Genomic DNA, 22,342 nt, shown 5'->3' with positions numbered 1-22,342 from the left:
CAATGCACATGGCCATGAGGAAAGAGCCAAGCGCCTTGTTGGCCAGGAGCAGACTGAGGCATGGAAATGTTTCACTGCAGCCCATGATCCCATGCCCCGCTCCAGATTACCCCACACAAAGTTTTAAAATCACATGCCTCTCTGCACCAGCTCTCATCAAGACCACCAAGCAGAAAGAAGAAGAATCTGCAGAATGCGGGGTGAGACCAAGGGTCCAGCACTGGAAACTCCCCGGCTCTACGGACAGCGTCTCCGCTGCAGGTGCTGCTTGGGGCCTAAAAGAGCCGCTGCCGAGAGGACAGGCACGCTGCAGAACATGTGTCTCTCCTTGGAAGAATCACCCGGCAGCTGGCTACCCACCGTCTTAACATCTGGAATGAGGCCCTCATTCCTGCTCCTTTGTGTGCTGAATGGGAAGGGGAGGGTGAAGAAGGCCATGTGCTTTCATTTCTTGCTCTTGAATCCTGTTTTGGGTAATTCTTCCTCCTCTCCACTGTGCAGCTAGACAGCTTGACTCAACAGAAAAGCTCAGCAAAGGTTTTAGTTCTGTATGCTATAATTTTAAAAACAACTCCTGGATCCTCCCTGGATCTTCCTGAAGATCCAAGATCTTTGGCTTTTTATTCTTTTTTTTTTTTTTTTTTTTTTTGTGGCCGTATCTGAATACACATGTTCCAAGTCATTTCATTCCTCTTCCCCCACCACCTGCCACGTGTGCATATAGCAAGCTATATAAAGGGGCATATGGCATGTGTCATCCCTGTCCCTGTCTTTACATGAAACGGAGACACATGCCACAGTTTTAATGTAAATCTTGCACACAGATATTTTAGCTTAGAATTAGGTACCTCCAGCTCATCTAGCAGGAAGTATTGCCCAGCAGTACAATAACAGGAAAAAAAACCCATAAAGATGATGGTCTTTCACTCAGGTAGAATCAATAGTGAAGCATCCAGTTTAGGCTTCCTACTATAAGACAGGACACGTTCCATACTGTATAAACAGTTGAAACTGTATTTTTTTTCCACAAAATGTAAGTTCCTAATACGTCCAGTGGACAAAACATAAATAAGATACTTCGTAGCAGGAGTATCAGCAGCCACTAAGATTACAAAAAGCAATTTGCCATATCATACCCCTGCGATATTCCTTTATTTAGGCATTCCCCACGGCTGCTTACATCTAGTCAGAAGGCAGGAGCAGAACTCCCCACCTTACATGCATGTGATTTCTTATGGAAATTATCAGTCACTTTGGTCATCATTTTATCTCTCATTTTTAACACGGGAAATTTCGGTCAACTTTCTTCTTGCTCGTTCCCATGCTACAAGCTTCTGGCAGCATGAACTCCCTTAATGACAGACTTGGTTCTGTTCCAGTGGATTATTAAAAAAAAAAATGTTCTGATGAAAAAAGCAGCTGTGTTTAAATAGCTACAAATCCAATCAGAGAATTTAAGGTTTTAGGCTGTTTTTTTCCCTCCTACAGTCCCTCATCAGGCAAATATAGGCATACACACAGACATTATTCAAAGCACAGTTTAGCAGTGTGTTGTTGCTTAAGTTTCATGATCTGCCAAACACATTATTCTTGCTCAATATCTATAGCCAGTCTTATGTGAGATACCAAATAGCTTAACTTTAACATTAGTTCCTTAAGTTATACATTTTTCTTTTTTCATGTGACCACCTATAACTTTAACAAAGATCTTTTTTTTAATACTCGTCAACAATTTACTGCTAAAACAGCAAGGTGACTTATAAACTGTCAGTTATCTTTTTTCCATGTGCTAAATTATTGCTACATATTTTCTGAGCTCGTAACAACAGTGCTGGAGAAAGGACATCAAATGATGCTTGGAAATGTGATACACATTTTCATTTCACACTCCATCAGTTTTTACAACTAGAGCTCCATGAAATGTATGAGAATACTTGGCTAACAGCCATACCTACTGAGGTGTAAAATAAGGATCAGATACCTTTTTAAAAGGATTTTCTTTTTTTTTTATGTGACTAAATCAGATGTTGACCTTCTGCTAAAATATACTGAAAATATTCAATACATCTATCCACCAATTAATTTTGAACCTCTGGATCCAATTTTGAGCCTTCTTAACAAACATGTGATCAATAAATATTTTTAAAACAGCTTTGTAAAAGAGAATAAACAAACAGATTCATCTTTACACTACACCAGGACCGAAATACATTGAACTATATAATTTCTGGTGTTATATCTTTTCCTTTCGAATAAGTTCCTTCTGGATCTCACATCACGGAACAAGAAACAAGCGAATCATTGCCTTTACACTCAGTAAAGTAAAGCTACAGCATCAGCAAAAAAAAAAATCTTTTAAATTCGGATTTCAATCTGTCAGAAAAGATTAAAGCTTCATGCATACATAAAAGGAAAACTATAAAATGACAACAGATACATAGCCTGGAATCATTATGCTTGAACAGTTGCTGTTTTACTAGTGTAGTAAAGCAGAAAATGTCTTTTACTCACCTCTGTTAAACCAGAAACTTCTCCTTTTGCTAATGGTCTGGTGATGGATGCAGTGTAAACTCTGGCATCTGACTCTGGCTGCCCCTTCATAAAATGTTTTCCAGCTTCATAAATATTCACTTCTACCATCTTACCCATTAACAGAGGATCCTTTGGCACGAGAACCTTTCAAATAAAGACAGAGACAAAGATGGTGACTGACTAGCACAGAAGACATCAGTGTATCCAGTCAACCCATGGCTCTCCAGGGGCTTCAGGGGTTAGGTGCCTCACTTGTAGGGAATCATTATGAAGGACTTTTCTCCCCAGAGTCTCGAGGTGTTCATGACTGCAGGTGTTCCCACATTCCAGGCTCTTGCTGAGCCTCCTGACAATCTTTTAAGGCAAGGCAACACCTCTGGCTTCTAGAGGTGAGAAAACTGAGGCAAACTGGAACTAAGCGGCAAACTGAAAGCCATGATCTTAATGCTGAGTTAGGATTACAGTGCAAGTAGGCTGTAGTTCTTTTCATACAGATCTCTTTGGGCTAATTTAAATTAGGCAAATTAGGTAATTAGCTATCACTAGGCCTGTGATCTCTGTAAATCTTGGTATCCCCATATTCGAAATGTTAGTTAACAGCATTAAATAGAAAACCCCAAGGACACAGATGCGGATAATGATTATGACCTCAGAAGAAGACCAAAATTAAGGGAAAATATCTGGGAGGCACTGTAAACAAGCCAGCAGGCAGGCCAGGCCTACATCCAAACAGTCATTGGGGGGAAATATAAAAACAAAACACAAAACAACTACTTAGTAGTACTTACTACTACAAAATTCAGTTTTATCAAGAAAATCCCCAATCTCCACTATGGATCTGGCAAAGTATTCTTTGGTCAATGTTGTCTATCTACTATGAATTAGTTTAAACTGTATGGCCAACGCTTCTGATCTCTGCTAAATTTAAGTTTAATTTCTGTCAGGAAATCTGCCAGTATAGCTCTATTGGTGTTTACTGGGCAACCTCTTAAACACAGAAAAGCTTCGGTGAAGAAAGAACTTTTAGTTAACAGAATATGACATCAAGGCTCCGAACTTCAGCTTCTTAATTATGATACAATATTTAGTCACTCAAGATAGATTATTCTGCTTTAATCATATAATATTAAAGGCAGTCACTTAGCACCCAGTTTTATGCTTACCTGGGTGAGCAGAAGGATGTTACCCTTGTCAAACTTAACACTTTCAAGATTTTAGGGAAAAGATAAGCATTTTGATAATGGAAAGTAACTTTTCCATCACAAAATTCAAAAATCCTACCACAGTCATTATTTATCTTTATACAGAAAGACACAAAATTTCTCCCAAGTAAGTCTGGATGGTGACACTTCTCTTGGAAAGGGTGTCTCTGTTTGTTTGCCTTTGCACTGTGGCACCCTGAGCTGCTGAAACAGCAGATCAGAAAGTGAAGACAAAGCAAAAAGAGGCTATTTTATTCATTTTCCAGTACCTGCTCATAGAAACGGTTGTGAGCGACATAGTAATTGGAATCGAAGGATTCTTCTGTTACCAGCACCCTCTGCCTCTCACCAACCTGGAAAATAAAAGGCGAGAGAGATGCCTGAGAAGGCAAAACCCACAAATCAGTCTGAAGAGAACTGCAGCCATAAGCAGGCAGGCTTAGCAGAAACAAACAAAGTGTCTGAGGAAATTCAGTGTCAGCAGGGAAGCGGGGTGGAGAAAGTCTTATTTCACTTTAAAACTGACAGGGCAGAGATCACAATTAAGGGCTAGAACTGCAGCACTGTAGTGCCTTAATGGGCAAAACCAGTTCAGACCTGTGAACTGAGTTTTATAAACACAGTAACAGAAAGATGTTAGACGTGCACGTGTTTCATCACTGCTTCATCCAATTAATCAAAAATCTCCCTGTCAGCATCAATTTCTGCAACAAATCACAGTATAGGTTAAACTAAAATAAAAACATGAGAACATCCAGCAGGTAATGGTAACACTGCAGAACTCCTGGAAACCACCAAATTAATCCATTTTAGCTTTTTTAGCTTCTTTCTTTCCTCCTTTCTTCCTTTTTTCCTCTTTCTCTCCTCTCCTTCTCTCCTTCTTTTCCCTAAAGATACAATTACTATGTAGTAGGATAGAGTATCTTTCTATCCCATCTTCATAATACTCCTAAGCTGTACTCATGACATTGCATTAATATCCATGACAGCACAACCAACCCAGAAATTTCTACTATATATTAAAAAGACTCAATGGAGAAGCAACTTTTAAATAACTCACAGACACAACAGTATCAGCCTTCAGTATATTACTTATATGTCCCAACTTCTACATACATTAATATAGTTCAAAGAAGGCATCAAATGTATTTTACAATTCCATCAAACGAAAGAGCAGGAGGAATAACAGTGCCAGTTAGTTGCCACGTAGAATCTCTGTCAAAAAATGTTTGAAATATCTGCACTACCTTTTATTTCATCCATTAGTGAGTTGTATAATGAAGTTCAGCTCTTGATTTCTGCAAAGCTTGAAGGCATATTTAGCTCACATTTTCAGTCTGAATCCACCTCCAGTTGTTTCCTCTAAATGTACCCTGGATTTTTTCCAAGCTATTTGACAAATGTATTCTTCAAATTACAACTGTCTAGCAAGCTAAATTAATTTACTGCTTTTATTACTGTCACTATCGCAAGTATCAACAATGTGTTTTCATGTTTTGTGCCAAACTTGCAATATCGATGAACAAAAATTGAATTCAAGACCTTTCATGGAAAGACTGTATCCAAGTGGTGGCTGTTACACAGAAGATTAAGGACTCTATTATAAGGTCCTCCTGAGTTAGTAAGGAGATAAAGAGATGAGATAAGGATGTCTTGAGTGATGCCTTCAAGTAAAAAGCAGTAGAAGTAGCATATGAGATTTCCACAATTTTCTCTGCATGTTAATGACTAAAGGAAAAACAGATTGAAATTACGACAGTAATGTCACATAGAGAATCTCACATGGGATCTACTGCCCCTATTCACACCTCTGGGAGCTTTCCAAAGAACGCCCTGGAGATGAGGGAGGGCTGGAGAGCATGCAGGTCCTCTCCCAAGCTACAGTTAAAATAAAGTCCTGGGGCCACAACGGGGTACAGAGCAGAAGGGGAAGAAACTCTGAATTGCAGAACTAGTGACAGACTCCTCATAGTAAAATATATATATGTATGTATGTATTGCATACTTCTAAGAGGTGTTTAAGAGCATAATTAAAATATATATCAAGATTTCTCTGGGAAGCTTGTAATTACAAAGAACAATTCATACAGTGTATTCAGATTTCAGCAATGTAAATACAGCGTAAACATTTGCCATTCTCCTAAATGCTCGGGTAATTTTTTCTTTCAGGAAACAGTTACTCACTTCAAATCCCCAAACGAGTTTTGCAAATGCGTGTCAAGAGGGTGCTGGAAATAAGTATGCTGGGAGTAAGATTACAGGGAGCGTTTTCCCTGAATGGAGAGGTTTTGTATTTTCTGTGATGTTTCAAGCCACAGCTTTTAAAAACCCAGTCCAGTTTGGCACTGCAGTGCTGCAACAGCAATGAGATGTTGGGCAATGTGGCGAAAAAGAGCAGGAGGAAATGCTGGTGCAGCAACACTCACCCTTGGGGAAACACGAGCACTGTCTAGCACTGAAGATCACCCAAGACAACCAGCCAGTCAGGCCTCACGTTATTTATTGATGCCACCACTTGGCAAAGGCGGTGGAGGGCAATACCAGGGCTGCAAGTTGTCCCCAGCTGCCTGGTGGTTCCCCAGTTCTCTCAGTCACCAGGTTCTCCCTTCTGCCTCCACCCTCTCCATGAATCTCACCTGTGTGACACTCCAAGCTTCCTGGGCTACCTCCTTGCTTTCAGACGACAGCGGAAAGGTATGTGATGCCAAAAAAAAAAAAAAAAATCGAAGGGAAGAAGAAAAGAACACCTGTGTTTGATCATTTGATACACACAGTGCTCTCTTCAGATGCCCATGGCCAATTTTTTGATCTCTTTCTCCATGAGTGCCAGGGGCATAGATGAATCTCCATGTCCCCGCAGGCTCCACAGCAACTTTTGTGCTCAGGAGGTCTTGGGACAGGGCAGAAAGCGGGAGGAAAGAACTCACCACATCCCAGCCAGCTTATGGTACTAAGAGCAACTACAAGAAATGGAGCAGAGCAGCCTACTCCCACTGAGGGTGACAGAGCCCTGGCACAGGCTGCCCAGGGAGGCTGTGGAGTCTCCTTCTCTAGAGGTCTTCCAAACCCGCCTGGATGCCGCCCTGTGCCCCGTGCTCTGGGTGTCCCAGACACCCAGGGGGGTTGGACTAGATGATCCCTAGAGGTCCCTTCCAACCTCAACCATTTGGTGGTTCTGTGTAATTTCCAACACACACACACATACCCACTCACACCCACCCACAGGAAAACAACTGTGCCCGCTCCAATGAGTGCAGCTAACCCAACGCTGACTGAGCTACTGGGTTTGTGGCGTTGCCCAAGGCTGGCCCCGCAGGGAAAGGCAACGTTGGGATATCTGAAGACTGTTTCACCACAACGTCAGGACAAGAAAGTTCTGTTTAATGTGTTGGGCCACTGGTTATTCGTGATCTACGGCACTAACGGGCTACAGCCATTTGTGAGACAGAAAATGGCCATCTATCTATCCTGCATCCAAGCAGAGTGAAGAAGAAATGCAAGCAGGCAGTACTGAAATTTGTTCAAGAAGCGGAATATATGTCATAATTCCTGCAATTATTCCCCTGGGATCTCTAAGTGCCTAAGTTTCACCTCTGAGAAAGAATTTAAATATGCAGAAATCAGACACGATATCTAATAACAGTCATAATTATAATAACCTTTGATGATTTTTTTTTTCCAGGCATGTAGCAGCAGAAGTAATTCAGTATCTTATTTTTATTCCTATTCTTTCATCTGCTTCCACAGGTATGCATGAGTTTTGAAGCTCAGGGAAGGGCAATTCCGACAAAGCTTTTAGGATGGAACAAAGTCAGTGCTGGCACCTTCTCTTTAGAAAGGTTCCTTTAAGAGCAGGTTTTCGGTCTTTTTGGAGGACAGCATGGAAATAATAAGGACCGACACTGAAAGACTTGCCTGACAACCTCTCCCACCCAAGACAAACCTGCTGCAGAGTGAACACAAGGAGGATTTGTTTTCTCCAAAAATAACACAACAAGCACTATTAGTCCTGCCACCTCCTAGACTGCAGCACTTGCCACGTAGTTTGTAAATCTCCTCATTTGTAACCAGCTCATTTAGGAACCTGCATTTCATTTTTGTTATCCTACGGGAAATTCTGACATGATAATGCTGTAACTGAGAGTCCCCTTTACTGAGCGTCATAAAATGCAGGTTCTTTTCAGCTGCCTGGATTTCTAAAATGAATAAATGCTAAGAAGTGTCAAGCATCTTTCTGGGCTTCAGTCAAAACAGGCTTGGTTCTTTAGCTTTCCCTCACCCCCTTCCCTTTTTTTTAACAATAATAATAAAAAGAAACAAGCTGATTGAATCATGTGCAACACAACCAGGCTGATTTTAAATTCTCCAATTTAAAATCTCCATTCTACAAATGCAAGAGACTGACCTTATTTGCATGTTTTGACTGAACACAGCAATGGAAAATTTGCTGTGGCCTACTCTAATCATACTCTGATAACATATATTCATAATCTCTTTTTAGTTAATGAGAATTCTAACTGTTCAAGATCAATTCATCACTTACTGCAGACAAAGCACGGTTTTCCTCATTTTTCTAAATTATTCTTATCTCTGACTTTTTTAGTTTTGTTTTTAAAGGACTGTCTTCAGCAGCTTTTTTAACAACTGCTGCATATTTCTCCTTTCTATACTTCTCCCATTAAAAAAACAGGCATAATGTGCACAAAGTCACCTCCACTGATTTAGAAACTGTGCCCAACGCCTCCTTTGAGGTTGAATCTGAGTGAGTGATCAGTGTTTTTGGAGGGTGGCTTGGATTCTGACCCCAAAGATGATGGAGTGTGGATTTAGTGGCTACATATATCTATGTGGGTTTGAAGATGCATAGAAAATCGATTTCCTTTCTTTGTTAATTTAAATACATCCTAAAGCAGGTGATAGAAAATATATATTGTCACAATTTGTGTCTGTTTTGGCAGATTATTCTGATGTACAGAGTATTTCTGATAAACATGCACAGCTTAGCCGTTACTAAGTATAACAAAGCTTGAGCAAATTAATTTAGAAAGCCCTCATTCTATAGTATTTCTAGTATGCTTTTCTTTTTTTTTTTCCACACTACAGAATTTTATTAATTATGCAGGTTCTTAATTATCCGTCTTACAGTCTTGTCGAGAACAATTGCTGGACCTACTTTTTATAAATCACAGTAAATATTAAGTAGTTAGAGATCAAATTTATCAAAAAGCACCACTAAGCATCCTCTAAGCCTTTCGACACCTAACAGAAAGCTCTGGATGTGCCACAATCTCCCTTTAAAAAAAGGCAGTTTGTAGAAACTTCTCACATAGTCCCAGGGTGATGATGCCAGGAACACCCATTTCCACTCTTTCCAAACTGTCTTTGGTACCACTGTTGTTTTCCTGCTGCTGCTGTTTGTTTGTTTTTGCTTTTTTTTTGCACGGTCCCTCCAACATTTGGGATGCCCATCTCCTTTTCTGTCAGTAGTACTAGGGACTCTGAATGGACTTGCCTCACATCTTCTATACTGAGTTGTTACTATTTTAAATATGGAGATCTGAAAACAATGCATTAACAACTTTTCAACTACTTAGCTTGACAATAAAAATATTTTCGTACAATAAATGATAGATGTCTTATATTTTAAAAGGGTTTATGCTACTATGGCTGCCCAATTCCAAATGGATAGGTTTCTCTTTTTATTGCTTTCTACGTCATATTTTGTTTATAGAGAAGTGCTAAAACAGAGTAATATTAATTTTTAGGATCCTGTAGCTTTTACATCATACAAATGTTTATCACATTAATCTTTGCAACATGAGTCCGCCCATTTTCCACCTCAGGGAAGCAACAGAGAGCCTGACCTTTTCCATATGGTGCAGTGTAAGTGGTGGTATTTGCCGTATGGATTTCCGATTTTCCTGCTTTCCCTTCCCAAATCCTGACTTCTAGGCACTGCTGCCTCAGTACTAGAGTGAGACTAATCAATGAGGAAAACAGAGTCCTGATTCTCTTGCACAGATCCAGGTATGAATTACGAATGAAACTATTCAAGGTGGATTTTACTGGTCTCACCATGCAAACCAGACTTTTGTGGAATTAATCCGATGTGATTGCACTTTGCTATTTCACACCTGCCATGAGCCAGTAGCTTTTCCTTACTTAAAATCATTCAGGCCTTTTGCAATCTTTGAAACAGCAAAGAATGATCTTCAACATGAAAGTACTTAGCATTTACTAGGAACTCCAGAATACTGAGCACAAAGCAGCCAGTACTTATGAAGGTGTCTCATTTCAACCAACACAGGTGACTTTTCCTAATCCCCACTTATTATACTGTCCACCTTTAAGCAGAATTTTAAGGAGGAACATTATTTTAAGAGAATGACATGAAATGTATGATTTACAACAACATTTTTGTGCATTTTTCGTGCATTTTTGTTTCTAAACACAGGCTTCTGACCTACTGCTCTTTCCATAGCATCATTCAGGGACTCGGGATGGACACAGGCAACAGATGCCCATGGGATTCACCCTCTGCCAGCCTGCCCTGAGGCTGTGCAAGCAGGAAGGATTAGGTCTAAACTAGCAGCATCCAGCTCTAACGCTGCGTAATCTTCCAGCAAGCAAAGGTGCTTCTGTCCTTCAGCAGTGCATCTCATCGGAGCAACTCTTGGTGCGGTCCCCTGATGAACCCGTGGGCACATCAGCAGAGAAGGGGCAGCAGGCAGCGAGGGATGGAGGCGCACGGGGGCTGCTTCTGCCTTCCTGGCCCGCTGCTCACGCTGCAGAAACAGGCCCCTCCTGTGCCCGTGCACCTGCACCTCACGGCTTCGCTCCCATGCGGTGCCCTGCTGGGAAAAGGCAGCTTCCTCGAGCACTTGCAAGCCCTGCCACGCAGCTCAGAGGAAAACCATGTTCAGAGATGTGAGCGCTGACCTAAAAACGACAGTCGGTCCCCAAAGTATCTGATCCCTTTTAAATTCTCTAAGTTTTACGTTTTGCTTTTCTCTCTCCTATTCATTGCTGCGCTTGTCTAGAAAGGAGGTGATAAAAGTAGGTTGTTGACAACTCTGTCACACTACCTTTCCAAATTGTATTAACTGTGTTCAGCATCATAAAAGGAAACTCACTTTACAGAAATGGGGGCTAGATGCTGCTTCTTAAGGCCACCCCCACCACGTTCAGCTCTTTCTTCCTCTTGGAAACCCGGCCTTGAGCAGCAAAAGCCCAAGGTCAGGTAGCAGAACAGGCCTCTGTTCTGGATCTGGCACAGCTTTGCTAAGGGGCTCTGGATATTCCTTTATTCTTGCTCAAATGCAGTTTCCACATGTGCAAAATCTAATTCTAATACACAAATCATAGAGCAGTGACAAGAAAATTGTGTATGTTGCTATAGCAATATAAAATATTATATGTAGAAGTGGCAACTATCATGTTGCATGAACACTTGAGCAAGTGTCTTAACAGAACACTGGCAAAAGCCACTTATTACAAGTTATCTAACAAATTGCATAAAACTGCATGCAACACTCTACAGATAAAGTCTGAATTAAATGATCTGTTCAGCACAGGGAAGGGAAAGATTTGAATAGGTAAAATATTTTTAAGTCTCCTCTTCCTTGTGTACCCATCATGATTCACAAACCAACCCAAAAGTTAGGCAAAAAGTCTGGCCTAAAAGAAGGTTTTTGCTTTAAACAAGGTGTAAGTATAGGAAACTAACCATTAATGCTGATCTTATAGAGCACAGGATGGAGTTGAAAGGAATCCGTATCACACAGATTCTGGGGGCATTGCATAAACATGCACTGGGCTTTTTTATTTTTTATTTTATTTTTATTAGCTACCCCATGGTGAAGTGAAGCTACTGAGCTTAAAAATATGGTGGTGTTTCTTAGAAAACGATATCCTCTCCACTTCCTCTGTGAAATCATTTACGATTACTTAAGATTGGCTGTTATTGTTGGAAGCAATTCCTTAAGATGCACTGCATATTTCCAAGGGCTTTGAGCACAACATGAAGTGGCAGTTGCTAAGGTAACAAGATGCAATTCCCGCTTTGGTGATTTCTTTTAACAGCTGCCTAAGCCCAGACAAGTCGTAGTTACAGGAGAATTTACAAATATTCATCTTGGTAAATACCGTAGCAAATACCTTGTCCGGAGCTGGCAACAGGAAGCCGTTGATTTCTCAGACTAGTCCTGTCTACCCTACATAAAGAAATAACTGATAACAGAAGCCCTCACCAGCCCTTTGGAAACGTTGCGTGCACAGATTAATGTAGTATCTATGACCTCTCTGAGCAGATTCAGCATTATCAAATGTGGGGAGGAATTACCAGCAATGATAACATGTCCAAGCAGGGCTATGGCTTTTTATAGTCCCTTTACAAGAACTGCAATCTTGATATTTTTGAACTAAATACATCAAGAAGACTCCTCCTAGAGACTGGGCTTCTTTCCGCAACTTCAATAAATATATATTTTTCTGTTTCTGCATCTGAAGCCAGTATTTCCCATCCATGTCATTTGAGAACAAAGGAAGAGCAGATGGGACAAAATAGGAAAAACTACAAGTCCAAAATGACCCCTTCTCCCCAAGTCTCCCCAAAAGCAACTCCTAGCTCGAACCAATCCACTGTAAGCTCTACCAATATATTTAAGAATGCATAAAATAAAGAGCAGATAACCTTGCTGGATATTATTTTAGTAACTTAAAAATACAGAATGACAGCACTACCTGAAAGAGTTAAAATCCCCCATGAATATGTATCAGCTTTCTTTTCAAAAGAATAATAAAATTCCTTTTGTGTATACAAATCACAGGCTGCTAACACCAGCATCTGAACATGGTCAGAGGCTGATAAAGTTAATGAGGATAGGACAATGACATTATTTTATTTTGAAGATGGCCAATGTATGATAAAAAGCTGGGTTTGGGTTTTTTTTCTTCTATTTAGGGTAAAGGAAGGCGCTAGAAAGACTGAAAGTTCTAGTCTTCCTGTGCTGAGTGACAGGAATATCATCAAGGGCTTACAGTGCAAACAAAGTGAACGATTCATTAAAGAGTGATAAATGTGATATGACTGAATATGTTGTTTTGCATTTAATATTCACTACCATCCAACTAGCTGCCATGCATTTTAATATCCTGTAAAAGTATGTCAAATAGCTATTTGCATATAAAATAGTTAATGAAGAAGAGCATGTCTTCATTACTTGCTGGAATAATAATTCTGACCAATTCTTTTATTATCCATTGAAGGGAGCTAATAGAGAACAGTTCAGTAAAATCATAAAATGTATCATTTTTATTCTGGAAAGAAGAAAGAAATAAAGAAGAAAGAATTAAAATGATAATGGACTAACTCTTTTTTTCTAACATCTTGATGTTTATATTTACTTAACTCTCAGGCCTATCCATACAGTTCTCATAGAAATCTCAGCTGTGAGCACTTGTACTGTTGCAGATGTCTCAGCATATTATTATTTATAGAGCTGCTAAAAGAAAAAAAAACACTTCTCTGAAATCAGAAGCAAATATGCCAGACTAAAGGCCTTGCTACTTTGCAAATGAGTTCACTTTAGCAGCACTGCATTCAATCTTGTCTTTAGAAGTGTTCTTAGTTAACAAAGACAATAAAAGATACTCTAAAAATTGGAAGAGATGAGGGGTTTCTCAAACCAAAATGCCAAATCTTAACATGCAGTTTAAATTTTAGCATGGCCAGAAGTGCAAGAAGAGGTATTTTTTTAATTGGAAAGGCATCTTTGCCTTTCCAGTTAAATGGGAATCCATCTCCATTGAGATGGATTCAACAAGGGACATGTTACAATCTGTAACGCAGGTTTAAAACTATAATTCTTTTTAACTAGTTGCATCAAAAAATATGGAAGATGACAACATCAGGGCTGCAGCTCTATAGGTTCACCACATCCTTAATCAGACTAGATGGTTATTAGGGTCTCACTTGGCAGGTTTCAAATTCCAATTCCAAACCTGGTATATTGGTTATATGGCCAATAAAACAGAGTGATTGGTACATTAAGCAACACCATAGCTCCACTTAACTCCTCCTGGTACCAAGTATTTGTAGAAATAGTACCAAGTAAGCAGAAAAATAACAGATAAAGTTTTTCTTCAGAGGAACAGACCTTTTTAGCTCTCTGTGTGGGTATTGTGAGAGAAACCAATAAATGCTCCATTTCAAAGAACGTGAATACAATAGTTCTAAGGATTTTTTACACCTTGCTAAAGAGTGTGCAATAGGCAGGAAGGGAGGGCATCTGCCTGGCTTTCAAGCCTTCCCCAGCTTCCTCAAGAAGAGCACTAGCTGTGACAACGGCCTCCAGAATAAGAGATATTCTCACACCTCTGTGAGGAAAGCAGGCACTTGTAAACACAACGCGACCGAGCAAGTCTGCAAAGAGAAAAAAAATATAGAATCAACTTATACTTAGGGCCATTCCCTTTTGTAAGTGTTCTTACAAACACAGTTGAGGCACAATGTAAAATCACAGTAATAGGAAACAAATTATGCCAGGCAGAAATCACTGTTATATTTCCATAGTTGCCATCAATACTGTATTCCAGTGTTCTCAATACCTGACATATAAATGTTCCAAAAATATATGGAAATACTTGATACATGCATTTCTTTTTGCTCTTTGCATCCATTCAATCTCAGATCCCATCAGGAGGTCTGTGGAATGAGGTATTTTATCTTCCTACCCCTTCCTTCTTACTCTTCTGCTTTTCCTTTTTTCGAGTACTACTTTGCCATACATTATAAGTATATAAATATATATATATATCTAAAAACAATACTAAACAGTAATTCCCTGCACCAACCCCAAATACCAAGAAAAAAATCATTAGCAACCTTAGATTAACAAACTCAGGGAGCAGATCAGGTTTTCTCCTCCCACCTACATCTCAGTGAGTTACCCAGCTCCTAAATGTATCTTATTCCTCTACCACATCTGGGCTAAAACAATCGCTCTTTTCCTTTTCCTTGCTCCTGAAGGGACCCTACTAATACGCTGCACAGGTGCAAGGGGAAGCAAAAAGCACTGTCTTAGTTGCATCCATACTGAGCTTTTCCAAGGGATGCGAAGTTTTCCCTTTCCACAGCTCTCTGCTACATGCCAGTGAAGGAAACAGGACACTCAGCAGCTCATTTCCAAAGGCACAATGCTGGTAATTAACTGTAATTTGCCTTTTAAACAATGGAGATTTGTCATAAAATGGGGCAGCCCTAAGACTTTTTAATCACTCTCACAGTTCAGCAGCTAACTAATTTCTAATATTGTGCATCAGAACCAGCCAGTTGCCACTGGATCTATCTGTCCACGTGAAAAGCGACAGAAAGAGTAAAACCTAAATTCTGTAAGGTGATCACATCGAAACAGGCACGCAAGACAGGAGAAAATAACAACACTATATGGATTTCCTGTAGTGTTTCCAAATGGATCGTTGCCTGGTGTAACAGCTCTATACAGGGCTGTGCTGATGGAGGCTTACTGTGGTGCAACCAGAAAAGATTGCCAAGAAACCTATCCTGGGTCCAGAGTTTTGTCAGAGATCACTAAAAAAAGAAAAAAGGAACAAAAGCCACTGTTTCTAAATAAGAAGGCTACAGTTGTAGGCAATTTTAAGACTCTTTTCTTATGTTAAGGACATGATAGAAATAGCACCACAGTTCAGTTTCATGTAACAACATATGCCTCAGACCTTTACAAAAACCCATTATTTTGATTAGCTGTAACTAATATAAGATTTTGTCTGGTGTCTCCTGCATCTGGTTGGCTCTACATGGACTCCCTCTGTCTTTTCTTGATAAAATGGTGAAAATTTGGCAGCACTCAGGTTTCTAGTATTCTAGAAAGATGATAGGGATTAGGGTAAATAGAGCCATAGGTGATGAAAATTATTTAATTTTCACAAATTAAGTCTATACACAGATTTACACAATTTGCACAAATTTAATTTGTAATTACTGGAAAAATCTGCTTAAGTCTTCATAATTGCAGAACTCTGAAACAAAGGGTAACTGGCCAATACATTTTTTTTTTTGTCTTGATATTTCCCTAGCATTTTTTAAAGTCACTCCATTTTCTCATCAACAGTTGCAGAACCCTGGAAGACATGTTTTCTTTTCATTTATGCTTGGGCAAAGTTGACACTCTCAAAACCGAGATTCTGATTCACAGTTTTAGTGAAGTTTAGTGCAGTTGCACTATATACATTAGAGACTGGCCTAGTGGCTGGAGCCAGGGGATGGCAATAACAGAATACAGCAACCCCAAGTCTCTGCGTCAGTTTTGTGGAATTAAAGGCAAAATATCATTGTTCCCTGACCACCCTTCATTAATAAGTCAGTTCCACTGCTGCTGCCTCAGCGAGCCCATATGACACCTCAGCTGCAGCAGCAGCAACAACTTCCCCCTTATTCGCATCTGGAAAATCCTTTGCTCTGGCTATGGTCGAACTTCTTGCAGCTTTAATCCATTATAAGCAATGAGGGCAGGCTCGTCTTTCTCCCTGGACCTCCTCTTTCTTGTGTCCTTACCTGCATTATTCCGGCCAGTACACAGGAATATTTACTCCTTGTACACACAGTATTATCAATAAATGTGCCTATCACAAGTGTTACGGAATGCAATTTTTATAGAAAATAGAGTATGGCTTGCACATTTCTAGCCTTCTGTGCTATTTCTAGCACATCACTGCAATTCTAACACAGTGTGAACAGTATAACGGCTATCTCACGTCTCCTGACATTCCTGGCTCAAAAGCTATCCTGAAATGAAAAGTGACTCCTTACCTAAAGGAAGTCATGGAAACAAAATCTTTGTCCGAGCAAACGCAAACACAAACACTGCCCAAATTTTAGACTAATACTTCAGTTTAACTTTGATTATCAGCAGCATAATTAATACCAACAAGATGTTGGGCATATTCTTTTATTTATTATATTCTTATATTCTTTTTTTTACAGGGCGCAATCTTTCCCAAGAACATAGATTGAAAAAGATTACAAACATATTTATCAAAAGAAAAAAGAAAAAAAATACAGTGGTCTCTGATATGTTCCATTACGTTTGAATGTCACTAGAGAAAGTGCATTCAGTTTTTGTCATGCTTTCTAGAGGGATTTTGTCAAATTTCATCTCTAAAGAACACATCCAGTATAGGAACTATATGCCCTCTTACTTTTTATACACATTCAAGGACAGAATTTCTTCAGGTATTATGAGACAACTGGTGCATGAAAAACAAGGTCACATCTTTATTTCAAGCTCCTCTAAAAATTTTTTTTCAAGCTTTGTTATAAAAATTCTGACCGTTTCGTAAAAATATGTCAGCATTTCTCCATGTGCCTTTAAGCTATAGTGCAGTGAAACAAGCCGGAGTATGAGCCTGGAGTGACACAGAGCTCCTTTGTGGGGCACGGAAAATGCTCCCCAACAAAGTCGTCCACCTCCTTCACCCTCGTGAGGGCAGTTTTCTCTTATCAAGCGCAGATGGAAAGGTAGGAGATAGAACAAGACCACTGATCATGACCGACATACCACATGACTGCTCTGACCGCTGGCTCGTAGCAGCTATCTTGCTCTAGGACCCCATCTCTCGTTAAAGTCCCATATTTACAAATGGCACTACAAAAAAATGGATTAATTTAACGATTAAAATAAAAACAAAGACTTGAGACTACCCCAGAAGGCGAGGTGACCTGCCATTTCTGTGTCATATGAACCCATGCCACCCACACTAAGGAGAGGCCTTCGGCTATCACAGACAGTCGGTACCAGTAATAACTGCTCATAGGGGATCTCCCAAGGTGGAAGATCCCTTTCCAAGGCAAGGAAAGGGAGGCCTTTCCAGGGAATGATTCCTGACCCGGCTTCAGCCAAGGGGAGGTCTCCAATGGGCTGCACGAGCCCAGCTCACGGGAGCATGAAATAAATGCAGAGCTGTGAGGGAGCCTGTGCCCTTCGTTCAGACGAGCAGAACGGGGATTGAACCAGGAAAGGAGGAGGCAACAAAAAATCCGCTTAAGAAATGGAGTAGAACAGACTATCTCAGCGTTTTCCTTGCAAAACAGAGATCAAATAGCGTTTTCTGCCCATACCTCAGGTTTCTCCGTGCATCAGCTATACGTTATGGCATGGAAGAGAACATCCTTTCAGACTCTGTTTATCGAAGGGCGCCGGGAAAACAGGGAGCTGCGCAGCACTCAGATGGAATCAGCTTTAGGCCTTGTCACATCAATGATTTATAGGGTGACACGAGGGAAATCAATTAAGTTCTCTATGCGCCCCAGTTTTCCCATCTGTAAAATAGGGGCAATCTGTTATTCAGGCAGAGTGCTTTTCCATTTTACAGCCTTTCTTGTGTGTTTGGGTGCTCATTATTTTGCTTCCGCGCTAGCAAAAGCGATTACAAGTCGGTCTTATGTAAATAAAATTTTTATTTTGGCATCAGGGTACACCCTTTCTTGATTCATTTCAACTGCCTGGATTTCATATAACTTCATAGTACTGTATTTTTAGCAGAGAGCATTGAAAATATGGCACTCAATGTGAAAAAAGTACATTTTTTCCCTGAAACACAGATCCTTGAAAAAGCTATTAAGAAAATCTCATTTTAGGCATAGATAGAAAAGTCAAAGATAATGAAGTTAGGGAGCTTTGCAAAATTGCTAGGTATTTTCAGTTTAAATTGTTTAACAATCTTGCTGTATTTTAGCATTTCAACATCTAATGACTATTTAAGGAACCTATTTTGAAAAAAACCCATTTGTCATAATACAACCTAATCCTCCATGGGGAGGAGACACAGTTGCACTTGGACTACTCATTTCATGGATTTTCTCTGTTTATTCACCAGTTTGCAGAGAGTAGGAAATGCAGGAATCCCTTATAGAGGTTTATTTATAGAAAAAGAAAAGTGTTCCTGGGGAAGGGGCACAATGGTGCTCCTCTCCCTGTTAGCGTGGTAAAACTTAAAACACTCAGGTTGTTTGGTGATATGCACACCGTGGTTCCTCGCCTTGTTATGTTACAACACTTTACATCACTTTAAAATGGGGTAAAGGATGAAAAAAAAAAGTGAAGTAGTTCAGGAACACAAAGATTAAGAGTGTTTTAGGGGGCCTTATATTTATGCTTTTTTTTGGCCTGCATTAGGGGATCTGCCTTTTGCTTTTATTGTAAACAATACATTTGGCTTGTAAAACAGGATGTAAACAGCTAACAAAATGTTTTCAAACTCTGTTTTCTCTTTCAGCATTGAACACGGTGCTGTCGTCTTGGGGAGAAGCTAGCAAAAAATGAGATTGGCAGATACAGTAATAAGGCTTTTTTTCCATCTCTGCCACCTGAGCCCTCACTTACGCTGTGACTTGCATGAGGGATAATGATACAACAGCTAGGCCAGCACAGAGTCTGATCCCAGTCCTTCCACATTTTTAAAATTCTCCGGCAGGCAGCAAAATTCTTCAATTATGGCAGGACTGGGAGATTAATTTAATGTGTTTAGATACTTGTCTTGCCATTGCAAGTGTAATCTTCTTACTCAGGGCTCACCAGCTGCTTTGGGCATTAGAAGGAAAATGATTATTCTGCCATGCATGGAAGGGCGCACAGGATACTGGCTGAAAATAAAGAGAAATGATGGTAAAGCAAACATCAGCTTCTGGTTGTCTTGAATCCTCAGCAAATGGCAGACGACTCTGAACTGGCAAATCCTTTTATCGTTGCAGTTCTCCCAGTGATCTCAAATCTCCCTTTTATCTGCTTGTTTGTGGCTTGTTTAACACAGAGACTGATGAGCAGCGAAGCAAAAGATTGAGTTTGAAGGTGTCAGCTAATATCTACCGCAGAGCTGCCACTGCTCCTCAAACCGCCTTTACAGATAAGAGGTGGCTGCCCACCGGGTGGCCACAACAGTAGTATTTGGGGAAATATCTAAAATTGAGTGTTCAAAATGGTAAAGGGGCATCAGTATGCCATATTCATGCCCAGAAACATTATCTAAAGTCACTGGGAAGCTAATAGTACACATATATTTTCTCTACACCAGGTATTAATGCATGAAAACATCGCCGTGGTGTGGTCTGATTTAAGCAAAACAAATCTAGCTATTTATCATATCCCTATTTTTTTTGTCCCTGCACAGATAATCGCTTCAGTTCTGTTGCATACGAGCTACTTCCCATTTTTAATCCCACGATGATATATCTTGAAAGAAAAATAATAGCTCTGCGGCCTCCACAGACCTCAATTTAATGGATTTAGGCTGCTCGATGGGAGGCCTCCTACCACAGGTTGCTTTTCTCGTGCCCTGCTGTGGGGCAGCACCTCAGCTCCAAAATGCCCTTGCCGCAGATCTGCCCGGGGTAGCTGCACTTACACGAGCTGTGCAAGTTGGAGGCAAAGCTGCTCCAGGGAATAATCTGGAGTTGTAAATAGTCGGCAAGGTGACACTAAGCTCTTGGTTGCAGCAGCACCTTAGAGCATCCTGAGCGCTCAAAGGGAGCCAAGCTCTGCCCGGACACCCACTGAGGGTCAGCAGGCAGCTCCACACTTGCTGCTAATGCAAACCTCTAAAATACGGGAGCATTATCCTTGCAAAAGTTACTGAAGGAAGAGAAGACCCAGCAAAACTGAATTCACTTCAGCTACGAAAGTTCCAAGACCATGTTTGTCTTTTGGGATAAGATATCGCAAGCAGCAGCAGCCAGATTTGCACAAAGCCAGCCTGGCTCCAGATCAAAGCAGCAACTACCTGTTTCCTCGTTGTTGGAAACTGATTCCTGTTTCTTGTGCATTCACCTGAGGCTCTTAAAAATAACTCATCAGTTTAAAAAAACTGGTTGAAGAGAAAAATAGGTAGAAAGAGAAACTTAGAGGACTTTATTTACCTTAGAAGAAGGTAAATAAATATAGAAGAGAAACAAAGCAGAAGTTCAATTTCATGAGAGTGATGAAAAGCTTATCCACCTTTGTGAGAATTATTTTCTTTAAAGATCATAAGTTTCCCCAAAAGGTGTAAAATACACAAGGGATAGATGGGATATACAACATTTTCACTAGCAAACACAAAGATTGGGGTAGGGAAACTCTTGTGTCTTTCATTATTTCCTATTCCATACACCTGACTTTCAGATTTTTCAGCAGATATTCATGATCTAAATTTTGATTTTTATGAACCTCCTGAAAAGAAATCTATTTGAAGATAGACAGACAATCTAGGCAGCTATTTGATTTTAAGAATGTAAGATTTCTCAGCAACAAGCACCCTGGAACCTCACATAAGCTTTACATATGGATGCAATTGCAGTAAATCAGACACAGAAATGTGACATTCTTAAATAGACAGATTGCTTCTTTACAAAATGTAATGCCACATATTTCCTCGCTGTCTTAGAATTTCATTGACAACTTCAAGCTTTTAAAATAATGGTTTTCACACCTTGAACACATGCCACAGAAGGCAGAGGGAGGCACTGCACACAATTCATTATATAGACTGGAAACCTAAACATTTGGTTGCATCGTATGAAAGAAACACATGTTCAGCAGATCCATCTGACATTTTCACACATATTTCAAAAGATAGCTCTCTTCAAGTTGCTGATGATTTCAGTCTACATTTAGTTCATTACTAAGTCCTGCAATTGCAGAACTAAAATTAATCAGAATCCCATTTAGTTTCTGAAGAGCACTCAAAAGTCTATGATTTTAAATTAATTTATGCAAAGAGAGCAGCTCTTGTCTTGGTAAGTGTACTTCCAAGCTGCATAAATCGAAGTAAAGCTTTAAACCTGTAATGACCCCTTTTCCATCCAGTCTTAAATGGAATAATTAAGCGATAACTTCAATTCCATCTAAGTACATGAAGCAGTGACGGGTGTCTGCTTGCTGAGTAAACCTTGAAGCATTTAATTGACCTGTGGGAGCTGATTATTGCAAGTACAGTCATACAGCACAGAAGCTAACCCTACTTTGCTAAAAGAAATCTTTCAAGGTAATTAATAATTTGGGTGATTTAAAATATTAGGCGTAGCTATCCATTATTAAGAGACTTGAGCTGCAGTCAGCCAGCCTCTTCTGGCTTTTAAAACAGTGTAAGATTTTCAGGTGTATTCATTTGAGATGGTAATTTGTCTCTTCAGTGTAACAGAACAGATAGAAGTCACTGGCCAAGGGCCCAATTTAGGACTTCTGAATTATCCCTCGCTTTTCCTGGAGAGACCTGTGAAAAATCCCCACTTACTGAGTCTCCTCAGAGGGGTTTATACTGCTCTTTATACCCTAGTGGCAGTATTAAGGATCTTGCAGGGTAAACTGGGTAGGCAAATGAGCCTGCTGAACGTACAGGGAGATTAGGCTCCCCACAGATAACAAAATACAAATGTCTTTGCCTTGGTGAACCCCAGCGCTCCCCACCTCCTCCAGACTCAAACTGGAGGAATAATTGTTGGAAAATGCTGAAAAAAAACTCTCCTCTGCTAAAAAAATCACAACACACCTGACATGAATGAACTTAGGAGATAATTGCTTGTAAATTCTGTTTTGTTTAGATGTCAGAAAAATTCA

At 40.0% G+C, this 22,342-nt stretch overlaps 1 protein-coding gene across 1 annotated transcript in view; it reads right to left on the bottom strand.

The window, feature by feature from the left end:
• Window positions 1-22,342, bottom strand: part of CDKAL1 (CDK5 regulatory subunit associated protein 1 like 1) — a 352,009-nt gene that overhangs the window by 20,599 nt on the left and 309,068 nt on the right. Inside the window, exons 14-15 of the mRNA XM_026047034.1 lie at window positions 4,004-4,087; window positions 2,512-2,676 (exon numbers count right to left, since the gene is read on the bottom strand). Coding sequence (XP_025902819.1) covers window positions 2,512-2,676; window positions 4,004-4,087 — 249 coding nt within the window. The remainder of the gene's footprint in view (window positions 1-2,511; window positions 2,677-4,003; window positions 4,088-22,342) is intronic.

This window comes from Nothoprocta perdicaria, unplaced genomic scaffold (genome assembly GCF_003342845.1).
Source record: "Nothoprocta perdicaria isolate Ctin4 unplaced genomic scaffold, notPer1 scaffold_47, whole genome shotgun sequence".
Classification (NCBI taxonomy): Eukaryota; Metazoa; Chordata; class Aves; order Tinamiformes; family Tinamidae; genus Nothoprocta; species Nothoprocta perdicaria.
Note: the sequence above shows the minus strand (reverse complement) of the source record. Positions and strands in the feature narration are given on the sequence as shown.